Here is a 21,734-nt window from a genome sequence, read left to right on the forward strand (position 1 = left end):
CTAGGCCGGTGCTTGGCCCTTTGTCAGTCTCACACAGGGTAGTGCAAAAGGGGGTTTACCGTTGTGAGCACATGAAGCAGAGTTCATTTTTGTATTATTCTTTATAATTATTGTATTACTTTTCAATGGGACAACTGTGAACCTACGTTTGTCCACCGTGTATAAATGCTTTTTTTTTTTTTTACTCTTCAGTGAGCGCAAGGAGTGTTAATACTTTCATGTGAACACACGTGATCAGATCTGCTCAGGTTTGACAGCGTCAAGACTTACTCTTTCGGTAAAACTCGTCGCTCCACTGCACTGTGACACCGGCCCGGCCCCCCACCACCGAGCGGAAGAGGAGTTGCGGTCCCTGGTTCCGACAGTGCCCTGTCGCCCACAGGCGGCACTGCTCGGGCTGCTTTCAAGCTGGGGATGTCCGAGTCTCGGCGGAGCGCTCCTCCCGAGGTAGGAAGCTCTGGCCTGGGCGGCCCAGCGTGGCGTCCGGGAGCCCTGGGACGCCCTGTGGTTTCACCCCGAAACTTCGGGGCACTCTGGGATCCCAGACGCTGCTTGACACAGTCAGGCCACTGGTCCCAAACCTGTGGCTGGACGGAGAACCGGTCTCCGCCGGCTGGGGGTGGGGGGGTGGGGGGGCGGAGCGAGGACCCAGCGGGCGGGTGGGCGGGGCGAGGGCGGGCCTGGCTAGCGCCAGCCGTGGACTCCGCAGCGCAGGCCGGACTTCGCAGGCTCCCGGGCTCGCAGCAGGCGCGCCAGCAGGTAAGACTGTGGTGGCCCGCAGGGTCGCCGGGGGTCTGCGGTGCTTTGGCCGGGAAGGGTTGGGACCAGGATGGGCGTGCTGAGAAGTGGCTTTCACGTGTTTAGAGACTGACCAGGGACAACTCGCGTGGAACGAGGAAGAATTTTTCTCTCCTCCGCCTCTTGCGCGGAGAGAAAATTGTTGGTGAACTGGGCATGCCGTCCCAGTGAGCGACCCTGTCCCCTTTGGTCCAGGGAGGAGGGACAGGTGCGCGGTCCAGACAGCAGCCAACTCTCCACCTCCGGAGCTCCAGCAGGGGCGGGCGATGTCCTCTGAGGAGCACCCGCCTCTTTCCTCTTAGGTCCCGGGGCCGAGGCTGCTCTGAATCAAGTTCAGGGTTGGGTTCACTTCCCAGCTGCGGGGCAGAGTAGAGTCCTCCTCTCTGCTTTGGGTCACAGCGCAGACTTGATTGAGAATTGGCAGAATGCACGGTGTCCGATGTCTCCAAGCTCCAAGCTCACTTTTTAATGGTTTAAAAAGTCTCCAAGCTCCAAGCTCACTTTTTAATGGTTTAAAATCTGGGAAATTGTATTTGATTCTTAAAAACAGGGGTTTGGTAAATGTGGGGAAAAACTAGGCCCTTGACCCAGGAATGTGCCCTTTTCCTCGGATCCTAAATTCAGGGTTGAAAACACTCTCTATCATCTATGGTCATTCGCTGGAAACTGGCCTATTTGATTGGAAAGGCTGATCTCAATGTGATCTCAGAACAACAGGATAGTTGGTGGCTGAGTGGGTTTGAAGGTTAAACAAGCCAGTTAAGTGTTTCGAGCATACATCCTGTATTTTTCCAGTGAGTGCCCATTTTTCCTCTTAGGAAATTCTGAGAATTTCTCTTCTTCCAGATGATTCTCCCCTAAAGAGCTGGGGTGGGTGGGGGTTGAGGGGTGGGGAGTGGGATGGTGTGGGAAGAAAAAAATCCTGACAAACCATTGGGCTTCCCAAATAAGTTTAGGATCAACAGGTTCATTTGTGACATCGGTAGCTCCTTAGTTGGTAAGAATCACACCTAGTATGCGGTATGGAATGCTATAATTTATATGGAGAAAAAAAAGTGTGTGTAATTTTCTGATGTATTTGAGAGTATTTTTTAATTTAGTTATATTTTCATTGTCTGGAGAAGACCTATACTTTGCCCATACTCCAATTAATCTGCTCAGTATATCACTACGCTTGCCAGTTCATGATGCTTACGGCACTGTGTTTCTGTTAATGGTCTGGATTCTTCCCACAAGGCTGTGTGCATTTTGGTTTGTAGAACTGTACAGGGCAAGTGTTCTAAACACAGGCAAGTCAGTGCTGTGCTCTAATTGGCAATACCTCTGCTCCATATAGGTCCTTGAACTAAAACTTTCACACCTTCCCAAATAGGAAAGAATATAGAATATTAATGTATGTACTAGCACTTTCAACCTGATGTTTACCTACTTATTCTGTATCAAGCTCAAAGTAGTCATCATGTTTTCGCAACTGCGAGGTACTCACCCGCAGGGTCCCTGCTTTATCAAATCAAAGTAAAGCTCAGAGAATGGCAACCTAATACTCCCTGAAGCTGAGTCTTGGCAGGGTGATTGGAGGGGTTGTGGGCAGTATCTGGCCACTGTTATGCTTGGGGAAAGAACTGTTGGTCTCCCTGACTTCCTGTGGCTATCCAGAGTGCTGGGAGCCTGGGCTTTGGACTTCCAAGTACACCTCTGTCTGCAGGTTCCACCACCCCTCCCCCAACTCCCCACCCTGGGTTGATGGAGTTGGTGCCTCCCCTCCCTGCCCCAGCTCTTCTAGCTCCTTGACTTTCACCTCACCCACCTCCTTGATTGCCACCCCTAGGGAGAATCACCTTATTGGACGGGGCAGGGAGATTTGGTCCACATGATTGACAGGAGTGCTGACTCTCAAGCCTGGTGCCCGGTTCCCTGAGAGTGCTCAGTAAATATCTGTTGACAACAAGTCACTTGTTTGAGCGCCCTTCCTATGCTCTTCTCTCATCCGGGCTACACAAGCGAAGTAGAGTAACTGAAGTTGTACCCAGACCAGCTACTTGAGGAGCTACCTGCCTTGGTTGGATAGGATCATAAGTTGGGCAATTCAAATCTGTTAGGAAGGAGTGAAATTGGCCCGTGGTCACTGGCAACTGTAAAATTACCCTGTAGCATGGGATTGTGCCATGAGAATAGCTTTGGTGAAAAGAACCCCACAGGAGAGGGACTTCGTCTTCCCCTTCACCTCCAAACTTGCCTCCATCTGGCCTTGACAATGTTGGCTCTGCCCTGGCGCAACCAGTCCTTCCCTGGGTTGGATTTTAACTATTAACTTTCCCACCACATTTGACTACTCAGAACTCAGAGCTCAGATGACCATAGCTGCTGTGGTCTAGAAAAGTACATTTTCTTTTGTTTAGGGGAATATAGATTTCTTAACTAACCTCTACTGAGAGAGTAGCATGGTTTAGCCATGGCACTATGCGGCCCTTTTCCCTTTATCAGTAATAAACATTTTCTGCCCAGTCCGGGCAAATTCTCTCACTGAGCCCAGTTGGGACCTCAGATTCTTTTACCATTCTAAGCATCCACTCCCAGTGGGTCACATTTGTCATGGGAAAGCCTCTCTCTGGCCCTAGCTTAGATAATGTATAGCTTACTGGTCATGGGGCTCTTGCTACTATTTCTCAAATTCACTTTGTCTAGGACTCATTCTGTCAGCTTGGCCTTCGACTCTCTTACCTCTCAACGAAGGCCAGCTTCTGTAAGTCTAATAGTTTAATCCTAAAGGTGAGCCTGGTGTCATTGGTGACCATGCGGCCTGAATGGAAGTTACCATTGTTTCCTTCTCGAAGGAAACATAATTATTCAAGTTATACCCTATAGTTTATCAAATAATGACCTTACCAGCGGTAGCATCCTCTCTTCCTGTTCCAGAGCTCATGCCCTTCTTGGAATGTGTGCCAAGTTCCTGTTTCTGGCTGGGCTGAGCAGAGATGATTGACCTACCCTGCTTCTCGTGGATCATCACAACTTTCCCGGCCCTGTTTTGCCAGTTGAGTCATTCCTCAGGCTTCCTTAAGGCATGGTGACCTTTCAGCATTCTATGCTGGTAGTGTGATAACGTCAACGTGACTGTATGCTTACGCACAGAGGAATGATGACAAGTCACCTTCCACTGAAGTAGGAGGATTATTGTTCTGCTCTGTTTTCATGATGGTGGCTGTGTACTGGGAATACAGAAAACACCAATGCTGTGTTTGTTACAGTGCAGGAGGTGCAGTAGTGACTTGCTGTCTGGAGGGTGACAGTGAAGGATGAGATGGCTAGAAGCCACCTACTCAGCTAGAACCCACTAAGCACCATTATGAACACAGGCTTGGCCAGCAGGAATACCTGCAGTGCTCTTTCTTCTCTCTTTCCATAGGCATCCTCCCTTTTCTGTGTAAAACCTTTGAAGCCATTGCAATTTCTCTTCCCATGCAGCAGAGTTTTGCTCTGATGTGCTAAGGTAAAGCACTCAGCTTCATCTAAGTTCTTTTTGTCTTCTCAGCTGGATTGCACACTCTCCGAGGGAAAAACACAGTGCTTTATAAATACTTAATGCACTGACCGAATCTTCCAGATAATTCAGATAATTGTGGACACTTGGCAGTGAAAGGAAAAAAAAGATATTTGGCTATAATTATTCAAGTTTTACCCTGTAGCCTAAATTCTTTAAATTCTTTTTTTGAGTATTTTTATTGATTATGCTATTACAGGTGTCCCATTTTTTCTCCCCTCTTTCCCCCCTCTGCCCTGTATTCCCCCTCCCATCAGCATCCCCCCACCCCTTAGTTCATGTCCATGGGTCGTACCTATAAGTTCTTTGGCCTCTCCATTTCCCATACTATTCTTAACTCCCAACCGTCTATTTTGTAACTACCAATTATGCTTTTTATTCCCTGTGCTTTTTCCCCATTCTCCCTCCTCCCCATCACCACTGATAACCCTCCACATGATCTCCATTTCTGTGATTCTGTTCCTGTTCTAGTTGTTTCCTCAGTTTGTTATTGTTTTAGGTGTGGTTGTTAATAATTGTGAGTTTGCTATCATTTTACTATACATGTTTTTTTATCTTTTTCTTAGATAAGACCCTTTAACATTTTATATAATAAGGGCTTGGTGATAATGAACTCCTTAAGCTTCATCTTATCTGGGAAACTATTTGCCCTTCCATTCTAAATGATAGCTTTGCTGGATAGAATCATCTTGGATGTAGGTCCTGCCTTTTATGACTTTGAGTACTTCTTTCCAGCCCCTTCTTGCCCATAAGGTTTCTTTTGAGAAATCACTTGATAGTCTGATGGGAATTCCTTTGTAGGTAACTGTCTCCTTTTCTCTTGCTGCTTTTAAGATTCTCTCCTTATTTTTAATCTTGGGTAATTTAATTATGATGTGTCTAGGTGTCTTCCTACTTGGGTCCAATTTCTTTGGGGCTCTCTGAGCTTCCTGTACTTCTTGAGTCAATTTTCTTCACCAGATTGGGGAAGTTCTCCTTCATTGTTTTTACAAATAAGTTTTCCATTTCTTGCTCTTGTTCTTCTCCTTCTGGCACCCTTGTGATTCAGATGTTGGGATGTTTAAAGTTGTCCCAGAGGTTCCAAAGCCTCTCCTTGTTTTGTTTTGTTTTTTTTTTTTGTATTCTTGTTTCTTCATTCTGTTCTGGTTGAATGTTTATTTCTTCCTTCTGCTCCAAATCATTTTTTCAGTCCTGATTTCAGTCTCTTCCAAGTGAAGGGAAGGAAAAATATACAGGCCCCTGTATATTTTTTTAATTTCACTTTGCATAGCTTTCAGTTCTTCCCAGGTCACTGCATTGTGGCTCTGTATGTGGGGGTCAGAGAGGGAGCAATGCTGTTTGCTTGGCTTTCACCCCACTTTCACTCATTTCCCCTGCTACCCATAAGCAAATCGGGCCCTTCTGGTGCTGATTCTCAGGTGGGTGGGGTACATTCTAGGACCCTGTGGGTCTTTCCAATAAACTCTCCTAGGAGGCTGGGTGTTTCTCCCACTGCTGCAACCCCCATAGATTTTTACAACCAGAGAGATTTTGAGGCTTTGATTTTCTCTGCTGGAATCTTGGCTTGTGTTGTCTGTCTTACCCCACAGTTGTACCTCCCAGCTTATCTGCACATGAGTGTGGGACCACCTGGTCCACCAGCCACCACCTCATGCAGCCTTGTGTGTTGCCTTGCCATGTGTCTTCTTTAACCCGGATGCTCGTGTCCTCTCCTCCTACCTGTCTGGATAAATGTTTCTTCTTTAACTGCTTGGTTGTCAGACTTCTGTACAGTTTGGTTTTCTGGCAGTTCTGGTTGTTTTTTTTTTTTTTTTTAAATTTGTTGTCCTTCTTTTGGTTGTGTGAGGAAGCAAAGTGTATCTACTTATGCCTCCATCTTGACCGGAAGTTCCTAAATTCTTGAATAGACTTTCACTTCACTTTGGCAGTGTAGACTGACACATAGAGCACTCAATTTAATATTGTTTCTTATTATTTAGAAATATTTTTCATTGAAAATATTCTCAAAAGGACAACAAATACTATTATTATAATATTTTTCCATCCATATAGTTTTCCTTAGCATAATGTTGTGATTGTCTTGGTTTTTATGGCTAAGAGTGGTGTTTGGAGGCTGGGAAGAAGGTGTGCTCATCACTTTGTCTACTCTGGTGAGTTTTATGTTTTTAAAGGCGGAAGACCTCGTTGGATTTCAGCACTCTATTCATACTTCCTTTTGGAACTCTATGCCATTTATTTTTTAGTTTAAAAGTACTTTTGAAGTGCTTAGCTACATTGTATCAAAGTGAGTCTTTACAACTGACTCAATTAAAAAATGGGGAAAGGACTTGAACAGGCACTTCTCCAAGGAGGACATACAGAGGATCCAGAGACACATGAAAAGATGCTCAATATCGCTAGCTATCAGAGAGGTGCAAACTAAAACCACAATGAGATACCACTTTACACCGGTGAGAATGGCTATCATAAACAAAGCAATAAACAACAAATGTTGGAGAGGGTGTGGGGAAAAGGGGACTCTGGTCCACTGTTGGTGGGATTGCAGACTGGTACAACCATTATGGAAAACAGTATGGAATTTTCTCAGAAAACTAAAATTGGACTTGCCTTTTGACCCAGCAATTCCACTGCTGGGATTGTATCCTAAGAACCCTAAAACACCAATCCCAAAGAACCTATGCACCCCAATGTTCATAGCAGCACAATTTACAATAGCCAAGAGTTGGAAGCAACCTAGGTGCCCGTCAGTAAATGAATGGATCAAAAAACTATGGTACATATACACAATGGAATTTTATGCTGCAGAAAGAAAGAAGGAGCTCCTACCTTTTGCAACAACATGGATGGAACTGGAAAGCATTATGCTGAGTGAAATAAGCCAGGTGTTGAAGGACAAATACCATATGATCTCACCTCTAACAGGAAGCTAAACAACAAAACAAACAAGCAAGCAAAATATAACCAAAGACACTGAAATAGAGAACAGGCTGACAGTGACCACAGGGAAGAGGGGAAGGAATTTCAGGGAAAATAGAGGAGGGATTTAGAGGAACCTATATAAAGGATACATGGACAACAACTGAAAAGGGTGGAAATGGGAGGGAGGGGGGAGCATGGGGGGTGGGATGGGATGGGAGTAATAGACAGAAAACCGTACTTGAAAAATAATTAAATAAATTTTAAAAAAGTGAGTCTTTAAATTGTCATCTACTATATGAGATACTTCCAGTGTAGAATCCCTGTCAAACACCCCACGCCCTTTATCTTTAAATGTTGTGAAGGAATAGCCTAATTTAGTAGGAAAAATTTAACGTGTCTTTACCTTGAGCAGAGGTCCAGTAGTGCCTTTCCCTTAGTTCCTTGGAAACTCTCACATCCTCATGTGTCCCCCCCAGTGTTATGTTTCAACCACCGCTTGTGGGGTCTTCTCACAATCACCACAAAAATGAGATTGTGGGGTTTTTTTCCTATGAAGGAGTGACTTTAGAGTTCATTTTCCTGCAAATATGATTTAAGCATGCAATAAAAGTCGTTTTTACCACAGAGATCATTTGTTTGACAGAAAACAGTTGGCTTTGTTTCCTATCCTTGTGCTTTGAGTGATAGAAATGCTTGATCCTTTAACCATGCAGAGAACCAGAAATACAATTTAACTGAGTTATGAGTGCTCTTAGATATGTAAACTTAGGTATGCTTTTAAAATTTTTAAAGGATTGTCAGCTGGTTAAATTGTCACATAACTAGATCAGTTCTAGAAGCATTGCACTAAAAAATCCTTGTTCATAGGTTTTAGAGCTGTAGCTGAAAAAAGTGTTTTGGGCTCAGAGGCTGGTGAGCCACCCTGCTGTCTTCCCCAGACTGAGGATTGATCTCTGGATGCCACTGAGATTCTCCAGGTCTCAGTGAGCTCCTTGGGTTCTCTCTGCCATCATTAAAAAATGTTGTTTTATATGTTTACTGTTAAAAATGTAAGCAATACGGAAGCTTACATAGAAGAAATGAGAACGACATAAAAATCGTGTTAGGATCTTGATGAACTTCAGCTCAGTCATCTCTATCATTTGACTTTTCAAAAATCTTTAGCAACTTTCTAGAAAATAATTAACATAAGGAGCATTGTGTGCCTCTGTATATGTAACTCCAAATTCTATTTTTTATGTATATGTATGTGTATATGCCATTACTTTATGAGGTTATAATGAGTCCAAACATCTTTGGATACTATTATTTCATACAGGCTTTTTCTTGCAGGAGTGATGATCATTGATAGTAGCTCAGTGGTGGTCCCTCATGTTAACATGCAGTGGTGTTTTGAACCACCTCCTAATTGTTGGACATTCAGGGTTGTTCTCCCCCCAACTTTGTTTTTAATATGTAGTGTTAATATATATTTCTTCCTTTGGGGGGATTATTTCCTTGGGGTATATTTCAAAATACCACTTTAGGATTAAGGATTTCTAGCTTCTGTTGATCTTTGTCACAAGGGCACAAAATAATAATTTGAAAAAGCTTACTACTTATGCAAAGTTATGGGTGGTTGTTACGCTCTTTTAAAAAATCTATTAGGTCAAGAGTATCTTTTGCATGAGGACACAGGTTTAGCTGGAGGTGTAAAAGCCGTGTTACGTACCCAGTTGTAAATGGGTCAGATAGTGAAGCCAGGGTCACGTGACAGATCCATCTGCAGAGGCTGCATTCTCATTGATAATTTCATTTTGTTGGATGTTGGGTAGGAAAAGTGTCCAGGGAATAGGCACTAGAGGTGGAGAGGCTGTTATGTTATCTGTGAGACTGTATTTGACCTCAGTACCTTGTCTAGTGTTCGTGAGCCTTCCTGTGAGTGGGGAGGAGGGCTCTGTAGGTCCATGGGGACTCCAGCCCCCCCACCCATCTCCACATTCCTGGGCTGCATGAGGAAGCAGGGGTGCAGGACAGCCCAGCAACGTTAGGGTATTTTGCATTAATGTAATTTCTTGATAAAGAACCAGAGCAGAGTGGATTCCTATTCAGATTTCTCCCCTGTTGTCTTTCTGTCTAATGTTTGGAGTCTGGGCTAGATTTCTCAGCCAGTTATTAACTGGCATTGTGTTGCCATGCCCTAGGTTTTTCTTCTATTAAACAAAGAATAACGACACATGATTAACAATTCACGCCAGAAAGATTCATGGCCTAATGCTTATAAAGGGACTTTGAGCTGTTCTCAGAGGGCATTAGACACATTCATAAATAATGAGATGGCTTGTTCTGTTTGGCAAAGGACTTCTATATTATGCACATTTTATAGATGAGAAAAGTGAGTCTCATGGAGGATAATGGCTTGCTGAGAATCAGAGGGTAAATTTAAGTAGTGTCTATGGAATTCGTCCTGAGCTTTGTAGAACAAGTAGGATCAAAAATAAATTCTGTGTGAGTGTTTATGTACCGGGAAAATGGATTTAACAGTTTTTAAGCAAATGTACTATATTTTGCTGTGTCTAATGCACTCTGGTGTATAATGCGCACCCATGTTTTTGGCCCAAACTTTCAGGAAAAAATCTTTCATTTTAATTTTTTAATTCAAGCTTTTATTTATTTATATATAGAAACAAAACTGATTATCGTGACATAGTAATTACAATATTGGTATTATTTTGCATATGGATATTGTGATTGCTTTCTAGAGCTATACTTTTAACACATAAGCATAAATAAAATTAAAAACATTTATAGATACAGAATTAGTACTGCCCATGTATAATGTGCATCCTTATATTTTCCCCTCAAAAATTTAAATTTTGCTACTTCTTTGTAAGGAAGAATCATGTTTGACAAATTTACTAAAGTGTTTAAAGAGCACTAGGTGATTATGGAGGTTAGGGATAAACTGACTTTCAGAGTGATTTTGGGAAAACTGTCCACAAAGGCTGTTAAATGAGTCAAGTCAGTGGAAGGTTGGGAGAAGTGTTTTTACAATCAGGTCTGGTGAGGCGACAGAGACAGAACAGAGTTAGGCGTAGATGTACCTTTTTCGGGCTATAAATGTTAGTGAACTAGTATAATAATTATTTTTTGAAAATAAACAATGTAAAAGAGGGAACACACAGGGTAAACTCCAAGTGTGCAATCTACGTCAGGAGCATCAAACTCATTTTCACTGGGGGCCACATCCGCCTCGCGGTTGCCTTCAAAGGGCCGAATGTAATTTCAAGTCAAGCAGTAGTTACATTTACATGGTCCTAAAATTATTTCATTTCTTAGAAGGCAGCCCCCAGGCTGATGTGGCCCCCCAGGAAAATGAGTTTGACTGTTCTGGTCTACGTGAACCTACCGGGACACTAAAAAGTCAGACTACTGTTCTCAAGTTCATGCAAAGTGACAGGGAAGTGGTAAAGAAGGCATTTAGAGAAAATGAATCCATTTGTACATGCCGGTGGGCCTCCAGTTCTTTACTCAAGAAAGAAATTACAATATTATTGTAAACTCTTAACTGAAGATGTTCACTAAGTGTATGACTTGGAATAACAAAAAGCTGATAATTCAGAAATGCCATCTTACTCCACTTGCATGACATTTCAGTGTCTAAAAGAGCTTCATCTGTGTACTTAGAAGATATAATGGACTTAGAGAAAAGCAACTGTATTTATTAGTGGCACAGAAGATGGAGTAAAATACCCTCATGCCACTCTTCAGTCTAGAAAGACAAATGCTGAGAGACATACAGACAGGGTGTGTCCTCTTATACCGGGGCCAACAGGGAGACCATTTATTTGCACCATCCTTATCCCCAAATAATGCTGCACTTCCCGCAATAGTTAATGTTTATGGAGCACAGAAGATGTGTGAGGCTCTGTGGGAGAGCCTGAAGCACCAGAAGGTTCTGGAGATTTGGTTAAGTAGTGGAGCCAGAGTCCAGAACGACAGTTGGTCTCCACAGGGGACTCTTAGAGCTCTGCTGAGCTCTACTCCCTGAACTACATTCCTCTCCTTCCCGTCTCTAATTTTCTCTCCTGGTAAACAGAGTTGAACAACTTAGAAGAAAATGCGAAGGTCTGCTTCAAACAAAACAATTGCAACTCTTCCTCTGGGTATCACTCCAAGATGTTATTTATTTATTTTTAGAGAGAAGGAAAGGGAGGGAGAAAGGCAGGGACAGAAACATCAATGTCTGTTTGCTTCTCACACATCCCCTGCCGGAGACCTGGCCCACAACCCAGGCATGTGCCCTGACTGGGAATTGACCCGGCGACCCTTTGGTTCGCAGGCCTGCACTCAGACCACTGAGCCACACCAGCCAGGGCCCCTTAACACTTTTGATCTAAGATGTCTTCATAGCAGCACTGTCAAATAGAAATATTCTGTGTGTCAGATATATAATTTATGAATTTCCAGTAGGGACATTAAAAAGGCAAAGTGCAACAGGGGAAATTAATTTTAAGTGTTTTTTATAAGCCAATATGTAAAAATATTATAATTTCATGTAATCAAATTACTAATGAGATATCAGAAGCAACTCAGGATATGAACAATACAAGACAGTGCAATGCAATATCATATCACATGCAGGGCAGTGGATAGAATGAGATCTAGTCCAACCAAACAATAAACTTGTGGTTAATGGAAAAATATATTCTTTCATTTTTACATTTAAGATTAAAATTAAGTAAAAACTTTAGTTCTTCTGTTGCAGTAGCCAGATTTCCAGCCCAGTAGCTATTCGAGGTAAGTGGCTACCCTGTTGAACAGCCCAGCTCTACAGCAGAAGCTGCTGTTCCCTCCCTGCGCACGCCCTGGAGCACACCCAGACCTTTCTCCTCTCCTTCCCCCAGGCCTGGTGCCTCTGCTCTCCTTCTCCTAAACGCTAAGCCTCCGTAACTTGTTTCCTGAGCCCATACAGCCCAGCTGGCTCACTTCTTTCTACCTGTGGGACTTTCTAAATAAACTTTCTCATATAGCTTGAAAAAAAATTATATATGTATTTTTCATAAACATAAAAAGGTTGTATTTTTATCATAAAAATAAACAGAAAAATGTTATTCTCTGTTTCCAAAAGCCCAGCAACTCCCAGACACTCCATCACCACCCCTAACTTCCTTAACCTCCACCTCATCGTCACTGCCCGTGCCCTGGGCTACCGCGTACAAGTGTGCACTGCAGAACTCTGGGATGTCATTCACATTGCACATCTAGTTGCTTTGTTTATTTGCTGTGACTTGTTTTTGAAGATGGAAGTAAAGTTTTTAAAGGAAGAGATACTTGTTCCTAATTCATACAAAGGCATTTGGCCGGAGTGGGGTGGGGGCGATTGTAGCTCTTCTGCTCCTGGCATTCTAACAGTTGGGCGCAGGCGTTGTGGAGTTGCACACTCAGCCCCTTCCCAGTGCCCACAGCCTGTGCTTAAAAGTAATGAAGCAGCTTTAGTCAACCTCTCCTCCCTACCACCCAATAACGTCGTAAAGCTATAGTTACTCTTCATGGTAGTTTATCTTGGAGCCATATGTCTTATTCATAATTGTATCCCTAGTTCCTGACACACAATAGGTGCTTACCGAACTTACTGATTTGTATCTCAGTGTTCACTCAGGCCCCTGTACTGTATTCTCGGTTTTCCTTAATGGAACTTGGCCTAGCACTGATTTATCCAAATGCTGATGTGGCTCTCTTTCACTGAGTCTCCCTTCATGGGATACCCTTGTTCGGAATAAAAATAATTGTCGTTATTACTAATAATAGCTACCACTTATTGATCACTTTGAATCAAGCAGTATGCCTAGCAATTTATATGTATTATTTTATTTCATCTTTCCAGACATCTCTAGGAGATGGGTACTATATTATCCCCATTTTATAAGGAGGAAACTGAGGCACTGAGCAATTAAGTAATTTACCTGAGGTCACATGGCTAGTGTCAAAGTTGAAATTTAAAACCAGTTCTGTCTGACTTCAAAGCCCTTTTGTACTTTAAATAGCAGGAGCAGGCTTCTCTTTTGGTATCTGGAACCTGACTGACAAGTGACCACACTATCGTGGAATTATTATTTACCCAGACTCTTTCCTTTGGGGAACTTCTCCATCCCAGTTTCTGTAGTTTGGGCGGGGCACATGATAACCCATGGTCGTGTGACTTAGCTTTAGCCAATCTGGGAAGTGCTTCCACCTGACCCAGTGATTGGTTCTGAGATTAGCACATGACCCAGGCTCACTCAGTCAGGCTCCTTTTCTGCTCCAGTTTAGGAGAGGAGGCATTCTTTTCCCTGTGAGATTTTTTTTTTTTTGCTGCTAGAGTGATGTAACCTGGAGCTCCTGGTGACCGTCTTTGCCTGCTGCCTGCAGGAAGCTGTTGGAAGGAGAGAATGAATGAGGCCAGCAAAGGGTGAGAGGCAGCAGCATCTGAATCCCAGGATTTCGGTGTGCCTGAAGCATTCCAGGACTTCCCTGTTATGTGAGCCCAGACATTTTGTTATTGTCTGCTTCAGTGTAGTTACAGGATTTGCAAGAAAAGAGCTTGCCTAATATATAGACTTCTCCTGGGTTGGAGTCCGTATCACCCTTCTCTATCTACTTTTGGGTGAGCCTTACTCCTTCTCTGGCCTGGGTGCCTGCTGTTGCTTGTATTGTGCCTAAAGGCCTTAGATCCTCATATACTGTTCGAGTTTGACTTGCTTCCTCTTTTTTTAGGGCTGTGAGTCCTGCCCTAGTGAAAGGAGATGCCACACCCATCCCCTCCTCACCACTCCCTACACCCTTACCGTCAGGGCATAGCCCACACACTAGGATCAGAATTATGCCATGAGCAGTAGAGAAATATGTTCTTCATAGACATTAGAAAAATTACTCACCGACCTCCTTTTGAATTCTGATCAAAAACTGTCAAATGCCTAACTCATCTGGCCTCTGACACCATCTGGGATCTCAGCCAGCTTTGGCCAAGGCTTTGCCTCTAATCCCCCATTTCTTGGCTCCCAGCCTTTCTGATCAGCTGTCTTCTGCTGTAGTCTCAACTTTCCTATGATTCTGAACTTCCATGCTTCTACTGGCTTCCTTCCAAATCTTTCTGGGGGCCCTCTGAGGGCATTGTTCCATTGTGAATCAACTCTCCCACACCCCCCAGCCTCTTCACAGAATGAGAACACTCCCTTCTCTGCAGCTCTCTCGGGTCGTGGCCTTCCCCTGGCTTCCCTGTGCTGCCTGCAAGTAATGCAGAAACCCTTTCTCCTTTAGAGTTCAAGGTGCTCATGCAAATATCCTCCTGGTTTCTGCTTTTGCCACCATCCTCTTGGCTATCATCCTTGATAGACTTACCTGGTTCCTAGTCTTCTCGCCCAACTCTATAATCTCTGTATCCATATGACTGACTTTATATGTCTGAGATAAGTTGTGCAATTGCCAGCGGTGGTTAAAGGGACTAGTTAATTGTGGCAGGAGTGGAAAATAAAGGACACTTCATAAATGAGCTGACCTGTGATCAGGACCTTAAACAATGAATAGGATTTCAACAGGCGCTCTTCCAGGCAGAGAGAACAACTCTGGGAAAGGCATGGAGATGTGAACATATTCATGTGTTTACTTGCTTGAACACTTGGAAGTAGGGGTAGGAAAGAGGAAGCCCAGATGGGTTATGACATGATTACATTTACTGAAAATGAAGGAATGATCCCAAGGAGGGCTCAGGGTGGAGAGTGCAAAAGGAGAAACAGACTTGAAAAGGAGAAAAGGAAGTACTTTGAAAACTTTTCAGAGGTGGGGTGATATTGTAAGTGACAACACCGAAACTTTGTTGGGTTGATTATAAAGGAAGGAGAGTAATTAAAGTAGTTTGAGAAAATGAATAATAAGCCTTCAGGAGTAGAGAGAATGGGAAATGGAAGAAGCGAAGGATGCTGGGAGAAAAGAGATGCATACTAGGTGTGAATCAAATTAGTTGGCCTTTTAATTACCTTATGCATAAAGAGTAAGGTAACTTTATTTACCATCATGGTAACAATGACTTAAATAGTGTAAGCTTAAGATATATCTCAAACTATTTTATAGAATACTACAACTCTCAGAGCTGTTACTAAGGTTCCAGGGAAGTAGAAAGAGTCTTATGATCAGGTAAGTTTGGGAAGCAGTGCATTCTATATGGTTCACAGGGTCTGTAATGTATTAAAGCCTCAGAAATACACACAAGAAACCAGTTTGATATTGCTCAACACAGCTTTTTCCAAGTGTATGTGTTCACCGATTCAGCAAGCGTGTGGTAAGCAGATCCTTTGATAGTATGTTTTTGGCACTGTGCTAGGTCCTACCGTAGAGAATAAAATCAGCCAGTGTCCTTGCCTTTATGAGACAACAGTCTGGTATCATCTGACAGGTTCTGAGGAACAGTTTGGGAAACCTTGACTTGAGGTGTTAGGATGTTCCTGTTTTTGCTCTGGGATGGAATGGAGTGATTGTCTGCCTGTCTCCGTGTCTCTGGCTCCAGTGTTACCATGTTACACCCATGCCTTCACCTCTGCGAAGCATATTTTCTGCACCTCCTTCCTTTGGCATGGACAGAACTGATGACAAGGTAACTTTCCAGTCTGGGAAGTTGGTGACTTGCACAAGGTCACCCAGCTAGTTAGGGGCGGAACCAGAGCCAGAACTCAGCTCTTTGGGTTCTAGGCCCTGTGCATATTCCACTTTGGTGAGAAGGGAAAATTTGAAATGCCTGAATATTAAAAAAATATCTGGTAGAGTCAATAGTTTGAGTATGATACTATAGGTTATGCCAATATGATCAATGTTAGCAGGATTGACTGAAGTATCACCACCACCACCATTGTCATCATTCATGTTGAGTGATTACTATGATACCTGCTAAGCACTTTATATGTATTTTCTTACTTAATTTTTACAACTCTATGAAGGAGGACGTATCACCCCATCTCAAAAAGGAGGCAGCAAGCTCAGAGGTGTGAGTGGTGTGTCTGCATTTACACAGCTAGGAAGGGGCTGAGCAGAGCTTCCATTGTTGGCAGTTTTCAGAGTCCAGGCCCTTCACTTCATTTCATCATAGAAATATTTCCTCTGCTGCTAGACTTCCCTCTCTCATTTCTCCCTTGCCATTTCAACTTGCCTAACTCCTTCTCCTTTTTAAAAACTAGATCTCAGAAAGGATCTGATCATTCATTTATTCCAGGGGTCCCCAACCCCCAGGCTGCAGACCAGTAGCGGTCTGTGGCCCGTTTGGGGCCAGGCTGCACAGCAGGCAGTGAGCAGCAGGCTAGTGAGCAGAGCTTCACCTGTATTACCACCCGAGCTCCACCTCCTGTCTCCCCAACCCCATCTGTGGAAAAATTGTCTTTTGAAATTGGTCCTTGGTGCCAAAAAGGTTGGGGGCCTCTGATTCATTCTGAGTCAGGCATCATTCATCAAATGTGTAATGTGTACCTGCCATGGGAAGAAATTGTTTCGGGAGCTGAGGATTCAGGGGTGAATACACAAATGGGGGTTCCTGCTTACGTAGAATTCATAATCAGTGGAGAGAGTATGTGATAGAAAAAAATAAAGAAAAATGTCGTGTGGGGATGAATATCATGCAAAGAATTAAAATAGGGATCTGAGAATGACGGGTTGGCTACTTAATTTATTTCTTTGAATTAAATTTATTGGGGTGACATTGTTTAAGAAAATTACATAGGTTTCAAGTGTACATTTCTATGATACATGATCTGTATATTGCACTGTGTGCCCACCACCCAAAGTCAGGTCTTTCATCATCACCTTTACTTTGGCCCCCTTTACCTCTTAGTACCGCCCTGCCCACTTCCCAGTGGTAACCACAGTACTGTTGTCTGTGTCCCTGAGGTTTTCTTTGTTGTTTTTCTTGTTTGTTCATTTTGTTTGTTTGTTTCTTGCTTTCAGTTTTATATCCAACATATGAGGAGTATCGCAAATGGCAGTATTTCATCTTTTCTTCTGGCCGAGTAGTATTCCACCGTGTGTATGTACCACATCTTCCTTATCCAGTTATCTGTTGGAGGACACTTATGTTGTTTCCATGTCTTGGCCACCATGGATAATGCTGCAGTAAACACAGAGGTGCATGTATATTTGTGAATAAATGTTTTCAGATTTTCCTGGGTAGATACACAGAAGAGGGGTTGCTGGGTCATATGGTAAATCTAGTCTTAATTTTTCTGAAGCGCCTCCATGCTGCTTCCCACAGTGGCTGTACCAGTTTACGCTCCCACCAGCAGTGAATGAAGGTTCCTTTTTCTCCACACCAGTTGTCTATTTAGATGGGGTAGTCAACGGAAGGCCTTTTTGCAAAAGTGATAGTTCAGCTGAAATTTGAGTTATAAGAAGGTGTGGTTAGAGAGAGAGCTAGAGAGACCTGGTGAAATAATGAATTTCTAGGTAGAGGGAACATCGTGTGCAGTGGCTCCACCATGCCATGAATTTGCTGTGTTTGAAGAACGGAGAAAGCTGGTGTGCTTGAGTCAGAGTGGGTCAATGGGAGATTGGTACTAGATGTGTCTGGACAAGTAGGTGGCATCCTAGGTTACGAAGACTGGGTTTTAGTCTAAGCAAGACCATTGGAGGGTTTAAGCAGGACTTAGGACATGAAATGACATATGTTTTTATAAGTTTATGTCGCTTGTTGAATGAGGAAAGGATTATAAGAAGTTAAGGAGCCCTGGCTCGTGTGGCTCAGTGTACTGAGTGTTGGCCTGTGAACCAAAGGGTTGCTGGTTCGATTCCTAGTCAGGGCACATGCCTAGGTTGTGGTCCAGGCCTCTAGTAGGGGGTATGCAAGAGACAACCACACATTGATGTTTCTCTCTCTCTTACTTCCTCCCTTTCCCTCTGTCTAAAAATAAATAAATAAAATCTTTAAAAAAAGAAGTTAAGGAAAGAAGTAGTGAGACTTATTAGGGGAATATTGGAATAGTCCTGATAAGGGATGATGGTGGCTGTATCTGTTATCTGCCCCAGTAATGCCAAGTAACAAACATCCCCATAAACTCAGTGGCATACAGAGATAAGGATTTATTTTTGCTTGTGAGTTGAAGGGATATCTGGGGAGTTCTGCCAACCTGGGCCAGGCTCAGCTGATTGCGACTGGCCTTGCCAATGTGTCTGTAATCAACTGTGGGCTCTGTAATGTCATCTGCGTTCAATGATGTGATTTGGGGGACAGCTGGCTGTCGACTGTCTAGGATGACCTCAGCTGAGATGGCTAAGGCAACTCTGCTGTCCTCTGTATTTATCTTATATCCCCCTTTTAGACTAGCCTGGTCATATTCTCATGCTGATCACAAGGAAGTAAGAGAGGAAGTAGAAGCAAGCAAGAGATTTTTAAGCCTTAGCTTGTGTCACATTTGCTGCTATCCCATTGGTCAAGGCAAGTTACATGGTACACCCACTGTTAGTGTGGGAGGGCATCGCTAAAGGGCAGGAATAAAGAGAGGTGTGAAAAGAAGCAGGGAGGTGTGAAAAATCAGGGCCACTGGTGCAATCAAATTATTGTGCTAATGGGAATAGAATGAAGTGGAGATTTGAATATTAAGATTTAGAATATTTTGAAGGTACAGTCGGGTGCCTTTGAATGTGCTGATGGGTTAGATTTGAGGTATCAAAGAGAGGAATGAATCAAAGATAACTCAGAATTTTGGCTGAGCATGTAGAGAGGGGGCAAGACCATTTAGTCAGATGGCAAAGAATAGGTAAAGAGCAAGTGTTAGAGGAATGTATAGAGTTCTATTTTAGCCTTGTTATGTTTGAGATACCTGTTAGACATTCAGATGGAGATGCTAGGTTTGCAATTGGATATATAAATCTGAGGTTCTTGGAGACAGGCCTGAAGATGTAGGTTTCTTCATCTGCATCCAACCTGTGGATGGTATTTCAAGCCATGGAAGTGGATGAGGCCACCCCTGAGAAGAACATATACATGAAGAAGCAAAGCAAGCCCAGGATGGAGATCTGAGATACACCCGTGTCTAGAAGTAAAGCAGGAAAAAAGAAGCCAGCAGAGGGGACTGAGAAGTTAACATACAGCCTCTAAGATGGGAGAAAAATCCAGGAAACTTTGGCGTCACAGAGAACTAAGAAACGTTAAGCATTTCAAAGAGAATGGCCAGTTATGTTAAACACTGTAGGAGGTTGAGTAAGATAAGAACTGAGAACTGATCACTGGGTTTGGCCACAAGGAGGTTCTTGGTGACCTTGACAAATGCAGTCTTAATAGAATGCAGGAGCTAGAAGCCTGTGTGGCGTGGTTAGAGGAAAGCACTGTTGAGAAGTAGAGACTGCAACCCTAATCCCATTTTTCAAGAACTTGTGCTATAAAGGGAAACCAAGGGGACATGGCATTTGGGGGGGAATGTGGGTCAAGTGGATGGGAATTAAAATGATGCTACTGTGCCAAAGCGGGTGATCCTTAGAGAGGGATCGGGTGCATTGAAGAGAGGGGGAAATTGCAGGCCTGAAATATTTGAGATGGCAAGAGAGGGTGGGATTGAGAATTAAAAATGGACTAGTCTGTATGTTACCTACTTCAGAGGTAGTTACATTGTATATTTTATTTCTAATTTTGGAATGAAAGTGTATATCCACTATTAGAATAGTTTCAGCCATCAGCCAGGGTTGGGACACACGTGAGTTCTGTTGTCACAGCGGGCATGTTGAGTGCCACTGTATTAGGCTCACTCAGCTACTGTTGGGGAGAAGATACCTCTGGGGAGTTAATTATTCTGCTTTGCCGGTGATGCTCAGTGTCTCTTATGATGATGGTGAAACTGGTAAATTCAGTTTCTTAGATTTTGATATGGAGAGCAAGTTGGGCAGGTCCTGAGCAGAGCTAAGGGAAAAATGAATTAATGGGCCGCTTCCTTGGTACATACTGGGTTCTTACACCAGTGTGACTCCATGTCGTGATCAGTATAAAGCACCTATTCACCCAGCAATGCAGACGATGCCATTTTTGCATAGAGGAGCAGATGTTAGGATGATTGGCTAGCGTTGTTCAGTGGATCCTAGAGAAGCCATGTGTTCAGATGAGTGATAGAAATTTTGCTTTTTATACTGTGTCAGCCAGTGTACTTCCATTTTAAAGTGGATTATAAATCAGATATATTAAATACATGGTAATTTAAAGGGGATTTTGTGTAAGTCCAGGTGTACATTTGGTGGTATTTAAGTAACTATATTTATCAACCCTCTGGGGTATGTGTTTTGTATAGTGGGTAAGAACAGCCTTTGAAAAAGTGCTGTGCCCTGCCTTAGAGTGTCTTGACAGCTTTGGAAGACTTTTGTTCAATTGCTTTGAATCTTCTTTGCTATTTTATTACTTTTAAATGTGTGTCTCTGTGCAATTCATGTTGTGAACTGAGAATCACATTTGTGGCAAAGGGAGAGAGAGAGAGTCTCCAGTGGGGCCTGTGTCCCCTGTGGAATATTCAAGGTGAATTTTGACTAGATTCAGTTTTTGCCTTTTGAGCTGATGTGAGAATCAGTCCTCACATACATTTTGGTTCCACTCCAGTTTTTCTGTCCTTTGTTTTCTAGTTTCTCTTTTTGCTTTGAATTCTCATTTGTATACTTTTTACATGTTGTACATGTATTTTTCTTAAATTTCTTTTATTTCAATACATTTAGGTAACATAAACTTCACCATTTGAAATGTTTTAAAGAGTATGGTCTGGCAGTTTTTATTATATATACAGTGCTGTGCAGCCATCACCACTATCTAATTCCAGAAGACTTTTGTCACTCCAAAAAAAGAAACCCCAGTACCCCTAACTGTCTTTTCATTCCATCCAATTGGACTGAAGATGGTGAAAAGATGGATGAGTAGAGAACAGGAAACATTTAGGTGAAAAAAGAAGGTAGACAGGAATTAGAGATGAATGAAATGAGAACGGGATGGTCAAGAATAATATAGTTACAGACGATTTTTTAGCTTGGCACAGTCCCATTCATTTATTTTTGCCTTTACTTCCCTTGCCTTTGGGGTCAAATACATAAAATCTTCACTAAGACCAAGGTCCATAAGTTTAGTAGCTATGTTTTCTTCAATGTAATTTATTGTTTCAGATCTTATTATTTGGGTCTTCAATCCATTTTGAATTACTTTTTTGTACATGGGAACAAACTGTAGTTTAGTTTCATTCTTTTGCATATGACTTTCCAATTTTCCCAGCACCATTTATTGAGGAGGCTTTCTTTTCTTTATTGTATGTGTTTGGCTCCTTTATCAAAAATTATTTGCCCATATATATGTGGTTTTATTTCTGAACTCTCAGTTCTATTCTCTTGGTCTATGTGTCTCCTGCTAATACCATTCTGTTTTGATTATTGTTGCTCTGTAGCATTGAATATAATTTGAAGTTAGGGAGTGTGATGCTTCTGGCTTTACTCTTTTTTTCTCAGGATTGCTTTGGCTGTTTGG

At 42.8% G+C, this 21,734-nt stretch overlaps 1 protein-coding gene across 3 annotated transcripts in view; it reads left to right on the plus strand.

The window, feature by feature from the left end:
• Positions 1-345: 345 nt before the first annotated feature.
• The window catches only part of TEC (tec protein tyrosine kinase), a 113,429-nt gene continuing 92,040 nt past the window's right edge, over positions 346-21,734 (plus strand). Inside the window, exon 1 of one of the 3 annotated variants that reach the window (XM_037034078.1) lies at positions 346-447. In XM_037034078.1, the coding sequence (XP_036889973.1) occupies positions 415-447 (33 nt within the window). In that variant the 5' untranslated portion in view covers positions 346-414. Of the gene's footprint in view, positions 448-693; positions 760-9,627; positions 9,746-21,734 lie in introns of those variants that run through there. The other 2 variants (XM_037034079.1, XM_037034080.1) reach the window with 2 other exon arrangements.

Source organism: Sturnira hondurensis, unplaced genomic scaffold, assembly GCF_014824575.4.
Source record: "Sturnira hondurensis isolate 20B ecotype Veracruz unplaced genomic scaffold, ASM1482457v3 Scaffold0022017, whole genome shotgun sequence".
Lineage (NCBI taxonomy): Eukaryota > Metazoa > Chordata > Mammalia > Chiroptera > Phyllostomidae > Sturnira > Sturnira hondurensis.